The sequence below is a fragment of the Lissotriton helveticus genome, chromosome 5_1 (assembly GCF_964261635.1).
Source record: "Lissotriton helveticus chromosome 5_1, aLisHel1.1, whole genome shotgun sequence".
In the NCBI taxonomy this organism is placed as follows: Eukaryota; Metazoa; Chordata; class Amphibia; order Caudata; family Salamandridae; genus Lissotriton; species Lissotriton helveticus.
The window spans coordinates 1,929,396,970-1,929,414,661 of NC_136065.1; the positions used below are offsets into that span (position 1 = coordinate 1,929,396,970).

Below are 17,692 nucleotides of genomic sequence, written 5' to 3' on the forward strand. Positions count from 1 at the left end.
TATCAGAGCGCTTCACAAAGACAGGGTAGGGGCAGTAGGAATGAACAGAGATAACGGAAGCAATATAATAGTCACTGACATGGTAGGATAATAATAACATACATAAAACATATCAATATACAAACAGGTAAACAGGTAATATAAGACGGCACCAATCATTGATCCCACTACAGAGGTGTTCAGGTACACCTTGGGTGTGTGAATGGCTTATACCAATGTCTTAGTGTATAGAGAACACTGAGTGGGGGCATCGGGAGAGTGAATCAGTAAACCAAAGTGTAACATATATTGGTCGGTATTAAGAGAGTAGCGTAGGAGTGTCCCCCATCAAGTAGAGGTATAGTGCCAAAGGACAAGGTGAACAGTGATACAGAGCAATGCAGAGTCTCTGATCCAGCACCTATAAGGATCAGGAGATCTTGGCCAGAAGGATGGTTTTCACCTCTTTCTTGAAGAGTGCGGTGGAGGAGATAAGCCTGGTTTCAGGAGGGAGCGCATTCCAGATCCTGGGTGCCATTCCTGAGAAGGAGCGCTTGTATGTTTTCTCTTTCCGGAATCTACGAGGTTTCAGGAGTAGATTTTTTGTGCTTCTATTGGATCTCGAACCTCCTGATATAGACAACTTTTGAGCGAGGTAGTTGGGTGCCTTGTGGTGCACGGCCGCGTGTGTCATAACAGCAATTTTTAGCTGTATTCTGGCTTCAAAAGGCAGCCATTTTAGAGACTTTAAATCTGGGGATATATGCGAGTGTTTTCTTGAGCCAGTAATGAGTTTCGCGGCAGCGTTCAGTGAGGCTCTTAATGGTGCTGTTGTGGATAGTGGGAGTCCGCTGAGGGCCACAATTCCGTTGTCTATTCGAGGGATGACTAAAGCTTGTACAGCAGTTTGGAAGTCTTCGGCAGGGAGGAAAGGTTTAATTTTCCTCAGTGTGTTGATTTGGAAATTAGCTCCTTTTGTGGCTTTGCTAACGTGCTGCTGCATGTTGAGCTTGGCGTCGAGTGTGATGCCTAGGGATTTTGCCGAATCCACGATGGTAGGTTGGACATTGAGTGCTGTTAGGTTATTGAGCCAGGTTTGGGTGGTGGAAATTTTCGCCGGGGGTGAGATGAGTAGGAACTCAGTTTTCAGAGCATTTAGTTTGAGGTGATTATCGGCTAGCCATGATTGAGTGTCAATAAGTGTGGAGTTCAGATGTTTGATATCTTCCGGGGATTGTAGCTTTAGGTAAAGTTGTGTGTCGTCGGCGTACATATGGAATTGGACATTGGAAGCTTGGAGCAAGGTGGCGAGCGGTTCCATGACGAGGTTGAACAGTGTGGGGGAGAGGGAGGATCCTAGTGGGACACCTAGATCTGCAGGCACAGGTGTAGATAGCACATTGTCAATCTTGAACTTCTGAGACCGGTTGTGAAGGAAGGACGAAAACCATTTGAGAACAGTTCCCGATAGACCCATTCTAGTGCTTAGCAGCTCCAGCAAGTTCTCATGTTTGACCGTGTCAAATGCTGAAGAGAGGTCAAGAAGGATGAGGAGGCAGGACTCATTGCGATCAAGAATTTGGACGGCGTCATCAATTATGTATGTCATTTGAGATTTGATCAGAGATGCACTGTGGCATTTAGTGCCCACACCACATTAAATGATGTAAACATGGGTAGAGTAGCCCAGGGGGAATGATAGTCCTATTGGTTACAGGGTCCTCCTCAACCATAATCTCGAAATATGCAGAAAGGTAGCACCCCTAGCGTTCAGACTCAGAATACTGCTGCACTCGGAAAGAACAGAAGGAGGACTGCACCTGCTAAATCTGTGGGCATCACAAAAATAGGCTGAACCAAGGACTCCACCTACTGAACTAGGACATGACTTCAGAGAGAGATGGGCTGCTCTTGTCGACTTTGTGGCAAGAGACCACAAGGGCTGGATCTGTTCGCACTTGTGCCAAAGAATAAGGAGTAGACTCCAAGGTTTTGTTGGCTAGCTTTCTGTTAAGGTGCAGGGACAAAAAAGCTAGAGAAGCCTACACCTGCAAAGTACCTAGCTGATCAGCATCCACTGGACTCACTGGTGTAGCCCATGAAATCGAGTTCTACCCTTCCACCCCCCAAAAGGTGCCAACCAGGTCCTGGAACCTTGGCTGGTGCTGGAGTGTACCCCTCCTCCTCACAGAACTGAAACTTGCAAACCAAAGGTAAAAGATACCCGGTTTTGGGCAAAGAGCCAGAGGCTCAAACACTATTGCTACTTGCTGTTTTGTGGGTAGCTTTGAACGTAGTCGAGAACTATGACTTCACCAGACCGATGGACTTTACCTGGCCTCCGGTGTCAAGCCCAACGCAAGCCTCAAGCTGCAGAGGACCCTGCCAACCTCACTGTCAATGAGAAAAAGAACCAGAAAAGTTTCTAAGTGCAAAGGTAAAACCTTGTCTGGGACCAACCCAACACTTGCATCTGACCCCACTTCCAGCGAAGCCATCTGCAACTTTGAGCATGGCCCCGGACCCTCATATTTATTGCTAATAGACTACTGCTAAGAATGAAAAGCAGTGATTAACAAAAGTTTTTGGAGTGAAAAGCAGTAAGTTATGAAAAACTAGCATAAATCATAACTCCAGTTTTCTTTGTATGATTTATGTTGTTTTAGTGTCTAAGATAAAAATATACATAGCTACCAAGGACTAAGCAAAGGGTTGAATTAAAGAAATCTGACGACTGGATCGGATACAGAATGGTGACATCATTACTTGGGAGGCCTCATAGCCACCCCAACAAATATTCCACTTTCTCACAATCAACCGCATTCACGTGACCCAATCTGGAGCCTACTGCTCCAAACTGTGAACCCTGCTAAATCCTTTAGGCATAGTTCCAGAGGGTAATCTCAACTTTGAAGACCATAATAAGAGCCTGGTAAAGGGAGCTTTTTTTCTAACTCAAACTTCTCCGTAACTGAAAACTGTTCCTTCCACCAAATGACAAGCTGAAATGTAGTTTGCACTTTCTCGCCTTGATTATGCCAATGCTCATCTAAATCAACTTCCATGAAGGAGACCTGCCCCATTATTGCTTGCTGTGAACGTGACAGCTAGGCTTGGTTCAAATAACCCAAAATACGATAATATGTCACCAGTGCTCTCCTCCTCAAGTCAGTAATAAGTTGATGAAAGAGGTATTTTTAAAACGGCACGGCTCTACTGTTATAGAACTACCTAAAAATGACAAGGGAGGTAGTGACCGACTATGTATGCTTGAGTAGGTATCACTGACTCGTCAAATTTAATTTACTTTCACAAGAGCGTGTCAACATTCTGCTGCTGCGCTCAACACTACTTTTTATTTTCACTTTTGTCACTATCTTTGCTTACATTGTGCGGTCTGTTTAGAATATGTTGTGCTGAAGATCGTGAAGGCCACTCTTTCTCAAGAAACTGGTGCAAAACTGTACTGGTGCCATCAATGTAATCTGGTCTCAGTCTTTAAACTATTTCACATCTATGCATTTGATTGGTAAACTGTTGTCTTACTTTTGTGCTCGTCCACAAGAGATATACAAACACCAGAAGGACCAATCAATGCAAAATTCATTTCTGCACTGGTCAGTTTGTGCAAATGTTGGAGGCGTGGATGCGACCTCCTCAGTCCGTGCTCAACTCACTATTCTCGCAGTGCTAGGAAGGAGGTGTAGAGGTGAGCCCTGCAAACTCCTGGATTTGCTCTGAAAAGGCCATACAGTCTGGATGCCACCTGAAAATTGTCAATTTCTTACAGAAATTGAAACATTTCTGGAAGAATTGGCAATTTTCAGGGGGCCAGCGTCAAATGGCAGTACTAATAAGGTCCAAATGGTATCCCGAACGTAATATATAAAGCTGATATAAGTAACTGGCCGGAGTTACTAATGCTTCTGTTTAATGAAGTTCTTAAATCAGGTCTTATTCCGCTATCTTGGCATGGGAGTATTATACAACCAATATATAAGTGTGGCCCGCAGGATAATCCGGCTAATTATCGTTTAATTACGCTCCCTGATGTAGAGGCAAAAATGTTTGCTAGTTGCCTGTTGGAAGCGCTAGAGGCATGGGCCTACTAACGATTATAGCTGATATGGAGGAATTAAGGAAAATAAATAATTTCTGGACAATTGCTAACTCCTTTGGTAAGCTGATGCCTCAACCCTATTTGGCATATCATTTAAAACCAAGGTTTAAGAATAAATTCATGCACTTAAGATTGGGAAGATATCCGACAAAGGATGGCATACCAAAATGGGAGAATCAATGGTCATCAAGGATTTGCAGGCTTTGTAGGCAAAGGGATGAAACAATAATTCATATAGTAACCTTATGTCCAGCTTTGGCAGACGCTCGAAAGTCCATTCTAAAACCGATCTTTAATGAACTAGGAATTAGAACATGTAGGCAAGCAATTATTACCTGTTTGAGTGGGGCCAATATTAAACTTACTTATCTTTTTGTTAAGTTTATCATTATTGCAGAGAAGAAACTCAAAGGAGTAGAACGGGTAAATAACTGTATTGCGATATAAAATACGTGAGAAACATAATTTAAGGTTCATTGGAAGCAAAGTGTTAAGCTAGCTTAAGGGACATTAAGTATATTTTATTATAGTCGCGCATACTGCACTTTATTATTGCTTGTAAATGGAATACAGTTAAAATTTGTATTTGTAATTGCAACTGCCAACACAAGTCACTATGTAAATGCTGCTATAATAGTTCTTGGGGCAATTATAAGGCATTTTAGTAAGTTTTATGTATTTTATTATTGTGTAATGTATTAATGTTTTGATGGAATAGTCATCTATCAACGTATTATTGGAGGATCATTTTAAGATGTTAATAACTCGGTGTATAGTATATGCTTGTTTTACTCGGTTGCTTTTATCTTTTCTTGCTTGTAATGATTTTAATTAATCAACAAATAAATAATACTTCACTAATAATGTTGATATAAATAAATAATGGATTGTACCTGCATATATGTGATGCAACCCCACGTCCATGTTGGCAATTATAAAAAATGTACTAAATGATGGTTACACAATTGGAAAGGGGGGAGGGACGCCAAGATATATTTGGGGTATCACCTTCTCACCCATAGCGCCCTGAGCTTACTGCCACACACTGTATACCTGGTAATAAGGATGGGGTGGATGGCTGGTTCCAGTAAGGAGAGCCTGCAGATTTGGAGGATGGTAGGCCTACTGACCTGCTGTACATATGCCACTGCCACTCTCTGGTTTTGTGCCATGATTGATTAGGATAAAACGTTGGGGGTGAAAAACATTTGGAAAGGCTTGCCACGATTTCCACTGCTTGGATGTGAAAAGTGGCGCGGTTCAGGATTATGATAGGTTGAAGCTGCAGAGTGTCTACTGAATAGATACTAGAATATCATCGTGACTCACAGCAAGCACTAGCCGGACTCCGAATGTACTTTTAGTCTGGTTGGGGTAAATGGCTAAGAAGAAGATTTCACAGGTTAAATAGAAAGAGGGCGGCAGCTCACTGGTTTAGGGTCACTAAGTAATCAGTACACTAATCCTATCTTGACGAGTATGGGGTACAACTAGTGTTGAGTTCAGGCTCTATGGTTGAGGGTGCTCTATTTGTAGTGGAGCTTCCAGGGTGCCACATTTCCTCATCTACAGCCCAGACCCCATGAATGCCCCCTTGCTAAAATGTTAGACAGATGGCTGGTTTTGTGTGGGACATTTGGACGGCTCACTTCCACCACACTTGGCCCCCCGTCAGAGCTTGTAGAGCAGGGGTCTCCAACCGATTTTTAGGAATAGCTACTTATGTTCAATGAAAATTATCCGGAGCTACTAATATTGTTAGTGTTGTCATAATGACCACAAAAAAAATAATTAGAATACACATTAGTGTCCACCGCTTCCAAGATTGTCAGCAGTGATCAACGCTGCATTACGTATGGTCGCCAACAATAACATGAAATAGGCTTGGTCACTTTAAAATGTTTTTGCATTGTTTATACATAATAACCATAGGTGCAATGCTCATGGCACAAAGGTTATTATAGCCTAATAATAGCGGTCCCCAAAAACACATCATTTATCACTCAAACATCAGCTCTAAAAAATATTTTAGAAACAACTTTTTTTCTGTAACCATTTGCTTTGGAGTTTTGAAAATACACATTTTCATCTATAAAAAACACGCTTTCGGTTTTGGAATAGATATGGGATTTCAAGCAATCTAGCAGCTTTAATGTAGTAGGGTGGGCTGCACACAGGAGAGCTACCTACAGGTGATAGCTACCAGTAGCTCACGAGCTACTCCTTGGAGAAGCCTGTTGTAGAGAGCAGGGACTGAAATTTAGGTGTGCAAATTAATGTATGGTTGTGCCTGGAAAAAAAATTCTCATTGCGATTACGAAGAGCAGCCACTGACGTCTACAGTAAGATGATCAAAATCAAATATTACTTGACTATTATTGAGCATCTGCCTAGTATAACAGACTAATAGTTCCTTCAATAATAAGTGGGATTTTGATAGTATCCCCGTCAACAAATGTGTATGTGTGTCAGCGAACAGACAACGTTGGGCGGGAGGTCACAGGGAAGCAAATCGGACATGGGAGGGCACATGGAAGCAAACTGCACAAGAGAGGGAGGGGGCACGGGGAAGCAATCGGACAAGGGAAGGCGGGCACAGGAAGCACACGATCACCTTAGGGGCGTGGGGAAGCAAGCACGGCAACGGAATGAGAGCCGGTAGGAAGCAAGTACAGCAACTGAAGGAAGAAAGGGGGAGACGCACGAGAAAGTAGAATTCAAAATAAACAAGGAAGATAGCCGAAAAAACACATGTACTTTCGCCAAAAAGTAAGAGTACCTGAAAAGGGAGGAGTAAAGGGACAAGTAAGGGAAGCACATAGAAGATGGGGAATGAGAAGCAAATAAATCACAGTGACGGCAAAACCAACCAAACAGCAAGCAACGTAAGAACTGAACGCTCCATAAATAATCGCATTTACGAGATGAAACTGGTAAACAGCTTTCGACATTGCTCTTTTGCGAATAGTTTTTTTTTAATTAATTTCAAACTAGCGCCATACTTGGCTAATGATAAAGAAAGCAAAAAAAGTGGTCTTCAATATTGTGTCTTTACTGTAATGACATGTTGCCTCCAGCAACTTGGTTGTAAGGCAACAAAACTAAATATGCATTATTTATCAAAATTTAGTGTATGGTTGAGGAGGTCAGTAGACAAAAAGCCTCCAATGAAAGGGTGGGTGGTGTACAGAATCGACTCTTGAGCCAAAGCATGCTGGTCCCGTTAGGGCATGATAAGTATTTATCACCGTGTCGTGGTTAGTATACGAGAGTGGCCCTTGCTTAAATTGGTACCTACTGTGTCTGTGACAACCAAATCTTCATTTTATTATTACGGTAAAAATATATTCCTTCGCAGGAAACCAGTTTCACAAGTCTCCTGGCAAGTGCTCTGCAACTATTTATTTATCTGCTAATCCTTATGAGTGCCTAGCCAATAGTATTGACATTACCCGTACTATAGTATTACCTGATAAGTGCATACAAGTTTGAGACACAGAAGTTACTAAATATAAGTTATACATTGAGAATTAATAATTTGACAAAACGTTGTAAAGTTACTGAGCTCATTGCCTAAATGATAATACGTTACATATTTTTCTAAAAGAACACTGTGTAGATTACATTTAATGTGAGACGCTGCCTGACTAGATGTTCTAGCACAGGCCATCCGCCATGAGTAAGCTTTCGCTGTTCGACTTCAGTGACTCATGAAAATCAAAGGCAAAACAGGAAGTACTTGTCAATTTTGAGAATGTATGGTAGCATCTTTATACTGTGTTTCAAAGTACAGCAGCAACGAATACACTAACTTGAATGGCCTGACACAAAGTAGTCCCCACTTTTGTATCTGTGGCAGGTAGGGCGCTGACACCTTTATACTGAGATTAAGTGTAGGTATGGTGTTAGAACGGGTTGTTAGTTTAGTGGTGGGGGGGCGAGTTCGTCAGTGGGTGCCACCTCTTGTAACTCTGTATGATATTAGGAACGGTGCATGGTCAGGGGTGTAACGCGTTTACTTTCTGCCCTGCATTAGAGTATAAATAGCGATGAAGAATAGAGATGCATCGTTAAAATGACAAATGGGTAGTTTGGTGGAAAATATCGACTTTCAACCATAGCACATGCTACTACTGATGCAAACGCTGCGTAAAGGGATGTTGCTGATGGGGTCAGTGTGGTGGATACGGAAGGAGAACCATGGCGGTTCTTTATTTACAGCTTACATTTCACCGATCCTTTCTAGCAGTGTACATGTGTATAATGGTGATAACAATTGATTTAGCATTAGAACGATTAGATGGGTAGGGTTGTAAAACTGTGTAGAAGCAACCATGGATCCCGACACTTATACTCATGAGGTAGAGAACAAACTGCGCTCAGGCCCCTCCTGTTGCGTATTGGGTATGTCTGATGGTGGCAGTTGGATGTGTCAGTAGCTAAGGATGGCTATTACAGTATAGAGTATCACAATTGTGTTAAAGAGGAATTTTGGGAAGAGAGCCGCACCTTTTGATCCGCAGCACGCACTGTGCTGATGCCCTCTCGTTGTCCCAGTCGCTGCTCACTGTGGGATCCCAGAAGCTGGAGTATGAGAGGAGCGCGGTCCCTGCCGATGGCAAGCCGCTCAGTGGAGAGATTGTGCCTATAGGTGGCATGGGTGCAATGGTCGCGATTGGGGGCATAGGAGCAATAGTTGCGATAGGAGGGACGCCACCGGGCGGCACTCCGTAGCCAGCTGCTGCCCATAACTCCGCTGGCAGGAAGGTGGCGTTCCCCGAGCCGCCTCCCGACACAGGTGATGCCCCTGAACTGTTTCCGCCAGCTGCCATCACTGCCGCCAACACCGCGTCCTCCCCAGGACTCTCCGCCATTCCGTCGCTACAGCCACTTCCGGGACCAGCGAGACGAGAACAGAATGTGCGTAGAGTAGATCGTCAAGTTTGGAGACAGAACGTCTCAAACAGAACCAACGAGTCTTGATCCAGAGCGTCCCGTTTGGGAGATGGATGTAAATTGGTGATAAACAACTAGACTGCTAATTTTTTTTTTTCTGTGCCCACAGGGGCGCCATGCTGCTGGACTAAACAACTTTTGACCCCTACAGCGTTTCGTGCAATTAGCGTGTGACGAAAACGCATTTTGATCTAACTGCTGTTCCATGACCTAGTCAGAATAATTTAATTTTTAGTCTGTAAAAAACGTTTTAGCCTTTAAAATGCATAAACGCCATCACTGTATGTATGTCGACGAATCTAGCCAAAAAGGCAGAAGTGCTAAAAGGCCAAAGTAATGCGATTGCATACATGCCAACATTTCAACTTCGATAAGAGGGAGAAATATTTGCGGGTGGAAAGACCTGAATAATGCGTAACACGAAACTGGTCAGGTGTAAAACAAAATAGATTTGAGGCAGTGGTGGCTGGTGGCATTTGAAAGTTGTGGGCTGTAAACATCTGTGGGAGTGCACTGCAGCGAGCGAGCACAGCTTGCAAGCCTGAATACCTTAAGGAGGGTTCGGGGGTTCACCCCAGAGAAAATTTTGAAAAAATATTGGGTAAATGGTGCATTTTCAAGCAAATTTGAGAAGCAAGAATGTTGATAAAGCAATTGTGAAAGTGCAGTGTACATTAATAAAGGGATGTCAAAAAACAACATGTAGATAGAAATGTTTCTGAAGCTAGGCCCTGCAAGTGCCACACACCTCTGACCACTATACACTCTGCGTGCCAGAAGGGCCAAGCGTCAGAAACATTTCTATTGTCAGGTTTTTGAAGCTAGGCCCAGTGCTGGAACTCAGTGTGTAGAAAGTCATTTTAATGAGAATCTAAAACAAAGATATATAGAACACCGGCTGGGCTTACAGCCTTCAAAGGACTTGCTACCATCCTGGAAGGGCAGTTATACAGACCCTCATTGTCCATGGCCAGGGCAAATAGATAAGGTGAAAGGGGGCAACCCTGCCGGGTGCCGCGGCCTATAGGGAAGGGGCTGGAGACTGCCCCCGCCACTTTCACAGATGCCGTCAGGTTCGTATACAATAGCTGTATATATGACAGGAAATGCGGACCCAAATTGAGGCGAAGTAGGAGCGCTCGGAGATATGTCCAGCTCAGCGAATCAAAAGCTCTATCAATATCGGCAAGTAGAAGTGCCGCTGGAATCCCCGCCGCCCGCGCCGCCTCCACCACTAACTGCGCTCGTCTGATGTTGTGTCTCGTTGCCCAGTGGGGCATAAACCCGGCCTGATCCGGGTGGACCAAGTCTGTGATATAGGGGAGGAGGCGATTAGCCAAGGCCTTTGCCAGGATTTTCACCTCGACATTAAGTAGCGAGATCGGTCGGTATGATTCAGGGCGTTCCGGGGGCCTCCCAGGTTTACAGAAAACCACAACCTCCGCATGTCGCCAGTCCGCCGGTAGGCGCCCACAGTCTCTGGCCGCCTCCAGCTCCTTTCTGTAGCGCATCCCCAGCTGGAGATGAAACGTTTTCTTAAATTCGCACTGGAAGCCGTTGGGCCCAGGGGCCTTACCAGCATTCAGTTCCCCCAGCGCCGCTCCCAGCTCCTCCGCCGACAGCGGGAGTTCAAGCCGAGCATGACCTTCATCCGAAAGTGCCCGGAGTGGAAGGTCCGCAAGGAATTTATCGACCTCCTCTTCCGGGAGTGACTCCCCGGGGGTGTACAGAGCCGCATAGTAATGCTCAAAGGTAGCGGCCAGGACCTCAGGGGTAGTCACAGAGTCTCCCGCCTCATCCCGGAGTCCCGGCAGGGACTGTGCCTGGAAAGCACCTTGGCAGAGCCTATACAACATCGTGCTGGATTTGTCACCCCATTGGTATATCCTACTCTGCGTAGCCAGCCATAGCTGACGGGCCTCATCTAGTAATAAGGATGTGTACGACCGCTGAAGGCATAGCAATCGCCCTACCGCATCAACACTCCCCCCCGAAGCACACTCCGCCTCTAGACTGCGGACCTGATTCGCTGCCTCCTCAATGGCCCCCCTACGGGTCCTACGGTTCGCCGCACACCAAGCGATGTCTACGCCACGGAGCACAGGTTTCAGGGCCTCCTACAAGGTCATGGCATCGGTGTCCGGCCTATCATTGTCGTCCCAGTAGTGTGCTATGGCCTCTCTCATATGCGACTGGTAGTCGTCTTGTTGTAAATGCCACGTGGAAAGGCGCCATCGAAAAGGCTGCCGCCTCCTATCCAAGAGCAAGTCCATTGTTATCGGGGAATGATCCGACAGGCCACATGGGAGTATGGACGTAGAGTCCACCCTCCCAATCCAGGGTTGAGGAATGAACAGGTAATCAAATCTAGAGAGGGATTTGTGGACTGCAGAGACATAAGTGAATTCATGGCTATGAGTATGCTGGTATCGCCATGCGTCTATCCAACCCATCCCCTGTACCAAGCTGCTCAATTTAGTAGGAGTGTCCGCAACCAGACCCCCTCCGGGCCTACAGCGATCCAACCGCCCATTCATCACGTCATTCCAGTCACCGCCCACTACCGTCAACACACTTGGAACTTCAACCCAAATAACGAACATCCGTTCTATAAGGGCCTCCTGCAGCGGGGGTGGAGCATACACACTGCCAAACACCATGGGCTCATCCCCCACCATTCCCTTAATGAAAGCAAATCTGCCATGGGCATCTATCCATTGCGTCTCATGCGTATAAGACACCCTACGGTGTATCAGAACTGCGACCCCCAGGGACCCTCTCGCAAAGCCAGCATGAAATACCTGATCATAGCCATATCTTTGTAAGTTAAGGGTTTTGGTTCCCAGGAGATGTGTCTCCTGTAAGAGCAACACATCTGCCTTTTCCCTCTTCCCTAGTCACAAGACTGCACCTCTTTTAACTTTGTCAAGCATCCCCCTCACATTCCAGCACATAATCCGCAGCGAAGCCCGTGGGAGGCCCGTCTCAAGTACATCAGCCGCCATCCACAGGCCAAAGTTTCAGGGTGCTGGGCTTCAGAGGCCACACACAGACACATAAGACCGACCATGCTCTCGTACACACTGTGCTAATGCTAACTACCCCAACCCCCCCAACTCCCTCCCAGGCCCCCCCACCACCCCGGTCCCCCCCAACCACCCACCACTTCCACCCCTGCCCCAAACTGTGCCCACAACTCCCCCTCCATCCCCCCACCCCATACCTCAGCAACATCGAAGTACCTGTCACGGTGCAGGCGATCCCAGCCCTCCAACGGAAGATCAGAGACCCACTACGCCAATGGATCCCACCCAACTACCCACAGGGTCTTAAACTACCCCTTACCCAACTTACAAAACGAACTTCAGGAGTAAACCCGCCTTCTCTCAAGCGTCTCCCGACCCATGACCCACCTACATACATTCACTGTGAAGCAAAAGTTCAGGTGGCATGTCTGCAATAAGCATTTTCGTCCCTTGCACCACCACGGTCCCTCAACAGCCACCGGGGGCCTCTATGTCAGACGGACTCTAAGTAACATAAGGCCTCAGAGCTTCAGGGTACGAGAGTCCATCACCTCCGCATCCTCTGTCGCCTCCTCCCGAGGAGGTGGGCGCTTCTGTGAGCGCGATCTCCAGTTGCTCCTACTACGTGATCGTCGGGGTGTCCTCGGGTGTCCCGCCGTGGATGACGAATCAGAATCACGTCTCGGAGGGGTGTGTACTTTAACGCGCACCGTTTCATCTGTCTATGCAAAAACCTCTTCCGGAGAATTAAAGAACTGGGTACGGGACTGGAACACCACCCGTAGGCGGGCCGGATAAAGCAGGGCATACTGAAACTTGAGTTCTCGCAGTCGCGCTTTCGCTGCAGTAAAGGACTGTCGTTGCTGCTGTACTAGTTTAGTGTAATCCGGGAATATCAGAATTTTGTGGTTCTCGTACATTAGAGGGTCTTTGGCGCGGGCTTGTCGCAAGATAGTGTCCCGATCATGATAATTGAACAGTTTGGCAATCACTGATCGGGGCGAGCCCCCACTGGCGGCTTCGGAAGAAGTGCACGATGTGCCCGCTCCACGACAAAGCAGCGCGAGAGGGACTCCGGGGGAAGCCAACCCTCCAGCCACTGGGTCAGGAAGGCCTCCATGTTACCTTTCTCACTGTCCTCCGGAAATCCCACGAACCGCAGGTTGTTCCTCCTGGCCCGTCCTTCCGCATCCTCAACCCGGAGTGCTAGACCCTTTTGGATCCCCTCCATGGCGGCCATCTTCTTCTTGAGGATCACCACATCATCTTCCACCTCCGTGATTCTGGTTTCTGTTTCGGTGATGCGGGCGACAGCGTTACGTAAATCTTGTCGGAGCAAGGTCACATCAGCCCGACCGCCCCAATTTTTGCATCCAGCATGTCCCTTGATTGCGTAATCGCTGCCATCAGTGCCGCATTATCCGGTCCCGATCCTTGTTGACCACCGTGTGCCCCTGCACCCCCGCCTGGCCCCGCGAATTTGTCCATCATGCCTTGCTTCGTGGTTCCGCCGCTGTTTCCGCCTCTCGTCATGTTAAGCTTAGGGCACAACGGCAGGCCGTGGGGAACGCGGGAACCCTGATCTAACCTCTGCCGCTCCTTCGAGGTCTGGGGGGAAGCACACACGAGGTTCTGGGGGGGGTCAGCGCCCTCCCACAGTATTGGCACCAGCACCTTGTCCCCACGCACCCCACCTCAAGTCAGGAGTTATTAGCCGTCGTGGCGATGGCGACGTCTCAGCAGGGGTCCACTCCGCCTCCTTCAGGGCTCACTGGAGGCAGCACGAGCCTCCCTCCTTCCGCCCCTGTGTCGTCGCCCAAGTCACTTTCGGGACCCCGCTGCCGGCCAAGTGCTGCCCAGTGTCGAGGGGGGGGTTTGTGTGCGTCTCCTCTCCGCGGCCCGATGTAGCCGCCGAACGGAGGGTCCCGCCCGATCAATGCCGTGATTCACGGACTCAGCCGCCAGCCAACACGTTTCTCGCCTCAGCACCCAGAGGAGGCAGATGAAAAATATCGGGGGCCGGGGGAGGGGGGAAAACGGGAAGGCAGCAGCCCCCCAAGGGTCCGAGGCCACTGGACCCCGCGGTCCGACTCAACCGCCGATCGGAGACAGCTCACCACCACAGGAGCGTCCCCTCCCCCGTAAGGCCGCCTGCCAAGCTACGGCCTCTTACCCCACAATCTCCGTCGCCGGGGCCCTTCCGCTGTTCCTCCTCCGGCCGCCGACTCTCGACCGGGATCTCCGGTTCCAATGCAGCTGTGGCCGAGATCAGGGGCAGGCACGCCTCACTCTGGCAACCCCGGCGCCACCGCACTTCCGGGCGGGCTGCTCGCCACGCCAGATCCCGGGTTCAGTGCGTGACGCAGGCCGCACCGTATTCAGGGCTCAGGACGACAGAAGAGATGCAGCGAGGGCGGCCAAATCTCTATCGGGGCTTCCCCTCCGCTATACGTGATCAGCCACCCAGCCTGGGTGTCCTTGGGTCAGGGCAAAGCAGGATATTGTACAGGATATTTCGCCGGCGGGACAGAGCTCGTTTAAGCTGCGTCCGCCATGCTCGCCGCCTTGGCCACGCCCCCCTTGAAAATGTTTTAATAAGCGCTCTTGAAGAAAAATGAGTTTTGGTGAAATAAAGTATTTGCCTAAAATCACACAATTTATACAGGGAAGTCACACTTTACAAATCAGCCCCTAAATAGGTATCTATTTGTCTTTACTCATGCTAAGGCTTTGGTTTGACCTTTTTGTTCATTTTTCATGTAGCATGAACTGACCCAAAAGTACTGGAGTGCCTTACATTAGCGCCAGCTATATTACACAATTTCACCATTCATTGTTTATAGGCATGGGTAGATTAAGTGATTAGCCCATAATCACAGGATGTTGAACCAATACTGGGACTTGAAACTGGTTCCCCAGTTCCAAAGTATGCAACTCTGGAGTATAGGGAGAACCAGCATTTCATTGTTGGCGCTAACAAAAACAGAGTTCTAAACTCTGTTTTTGTAAGCACTATGTGAAACGGACCCCCCCAAAAAGTTAATTCCCCCCCAAAAAAATTGAGGACAAAGAGTTAAGCTTAAATATCAGAGGTAGAGATTGGCATCAACATTTTAATGTTCATAGTTTTACAGAGTTCAAATAAACAGAGTTAGAAACCTTGGTTGAAACACATTTTTTTTCTCCCAGGGGCTACTGATAGGTTTCACTTGTTTTTCTTTTTTTCTCACCTTAACGTGTGTCAGGGGCACATAAAAACACAATGGCAGGCAAAGGGGGTGTGACAATATTTCAGGAGCTGGTTTCTGGCAGAACCTACTTCGAGTCACAGGAAACGAATCCCTAGTGCCTGCTGAAGCCCACCGAACAATACTTTTACGCTGGACGTAGCCAGGCAAAATTCCTTTCCGGAGTCCTCGTCCCTGGGCCTGACTAAGCTCATATTAAGCCAATAACTTTAGGACGGGCTCAGGTTATAATGTATTGGCAACTACAGGAGGCGGGGGAGAAAGGGCAGAGAGCAGAGGTCATTTCCGAAGTCAATGTAGCTCTAATTTACCTCAAGCCGATCATTCTGCAATCCGCATGGAATCGGGTTTTTCATACAAGAATCGGGAGGCGGGAGACTAGCTATCAAATCGGTAGTCTCACGCCTGAATCGGGAGGGTTGGCATGTATGCGATTGGTATGGTCCTTGGAGCAGAAGTATATAGGATGGCCAACTTTGCATCACTCTTTACACTGTATTTGAGTTCTAATCACCTTACAACCTCCTGGAGTAATGCATTTTCTCCTTGTTTTTGAAACTTTTGAGAAATAAGTTTAGAAAAGGAACAACTCTGGTATTCAAATTGAATGAAATAGTCTAGTCATATTTGTAAAACACCAAAGGTAAATATCAGCTTCTGATATACAAACTGCCCAGTAACCACCTACGGCCAAAGGTCCCAAGTAAAGGTCAGGGAGAGGATGTGGCGTTATGGTATACATGCCAATAGACCCGATTCAGGCGGGAGACTACCAATTGTTCAAGCTAAAAATGGCTTTATTTTAGGTGTCTCCAGCCTGAAATTGCCTTTTTAGGTTTTGCCTGGCGAAAAGATGCGCTCTGCGCATCTTTTTCGCGCAGGCGAAAACCTGATGAGAACTGTAGTGGGGTTTGGGTCGGCCCTCGTCATTTATTGGCTGGCTCCATAAATGGAGCCTAGCCATTGGACGAGGGGCCTGTCCGTCAATGCCGGACCAGATTCGGGGGCGTTCCCGCGATTCTTTGGCTTTTGCCGACGTCACGCGACGTCAGCCGAAAGCCGGGAACGCCCCCGAATCTGGTCCGGCATTGCTGTGCTCGGGGGTCTGCTTGCGGGTGTTGTGAGTCTGTGGGCCGCGAACAGTGAATGCGGGCGGGCGTCCGCTGAGTGAGGCGCCTTTGAAACCGGAGGTATGTGCGTTGCTTGAAGGGGCCGCATGACACGAGGGGACTCGCAGGGGACGACCCGGCATGCTGATACCAGACTGTGTGAGAGGGGCGATTCTATACGTAACTAAGAGCCCACAGCCGCCATTTTGGAGACCCATTACACAACGGTTGCGGGCGGAGTTGTGAGAACAGTTAGCGCCGGAACTTTATATTTTCTCTTATACAACTGTAGCATGGCACACAAGTTTTCCAGAGGTTTTACTACATGATAGCAGCAATCGACACATTATTCGTGAGGACACGAGCAGTGTGGGAACGTCGGGCACAATTTGTGAGGCTGGTGTCTGTTTCGCTAATGGGTGTCATCTGAACTGCTTGGCGTTATCACAGTGGGACTGTGCCCCCCCACCCCTAACACGCCTACATTTGAAATCCTTAGTATGTCATCCATGGGCCCCATAACTTGTCAAATTCCCTCGGGCTTCCCCACGGCCTGTATGTCACTTTCTTGGCTGCTATATAGAGGTCCATCCTCCTTCTCAATTCATGCAATGTGGGGGGAGTTGGTGCCCCCAGGTGTTTTGCCAAATCCTGTCTCCCCGCCAATATTTCATATTTGCAAAAAGTGGTTTGGCCCTGAGGAGATCTATCTCTGTAGGTATTCCTAGCAGTAGGTATTTGGGGTCCATTGGTATCGGTGTGCCTAGTATGTTGCTGAGTTCCCTGATGATGGTGACCCAGTAAGCGGCTATTACCTGACAGTGCCATAGTGTGTGGAAGTTCGTTCCCCTTTCAGTGTGCCATCGAAGGTATTGAGGTGTTGCCGCCTTACCAAAACCATGTAACCGGGCCCTATCGTAATACGCCCTATGCAGCATTTTGAATTGTATCGAGTGGAGGCATGATTTTATCACCACTTCCCTGGGGTGCAGTAGGGCCGCATCCCAATCCAAATCATCAGAGGTCTCTAGTTCTCCCTCCCATTTAGCCCTGTGGCTTACTAATGTGTCTGGTTGGTTGTTGATCAAAGTCTTACCAGGTGATCGCCTTTTCTCCAGTTTCCCCCCATAAGAAGCCTTCCCGGTCCATATTCAGGTATTGCTTTTGTCTCAATCTGCTCTGCCTTCCAATCGTGAGTGATTTGCAGGTAGTTATAGTACTGTATAAAGGTTAGTTCAAACTCTTTCTGAGGAA

The 17,692-nt window shown here is 47.6% G+C and overlaps 1 protein-coding gene across 1 annotated transcript in view; it reads right to left on the reverse strand.

Annotated features, from left to right (window-relative positions):
* The window catches only part of UBE2Z (ubiquitin conjugating enzyme E2 Z), a 60,727-nt gene extending 51,667 nt beyond the window's left edge, over positions 1–9,060 (reverse strand). Inside the window, exon 1 of the mRNA XM_078645538.1 lies at positions 8,609–9,060. Coding sequence (XP_078501664.1) covers positions 8,609–8,973 — 365 coding nt within the window. The 5' untranslated portion in view covers positions 8,974–9,060. The remainder of the gene's footprint in view (positions 1–8,608) is intronic.
* Between the last annotated feature and the right edge of the window lie 8,632 nt (positions 9,061–17,692).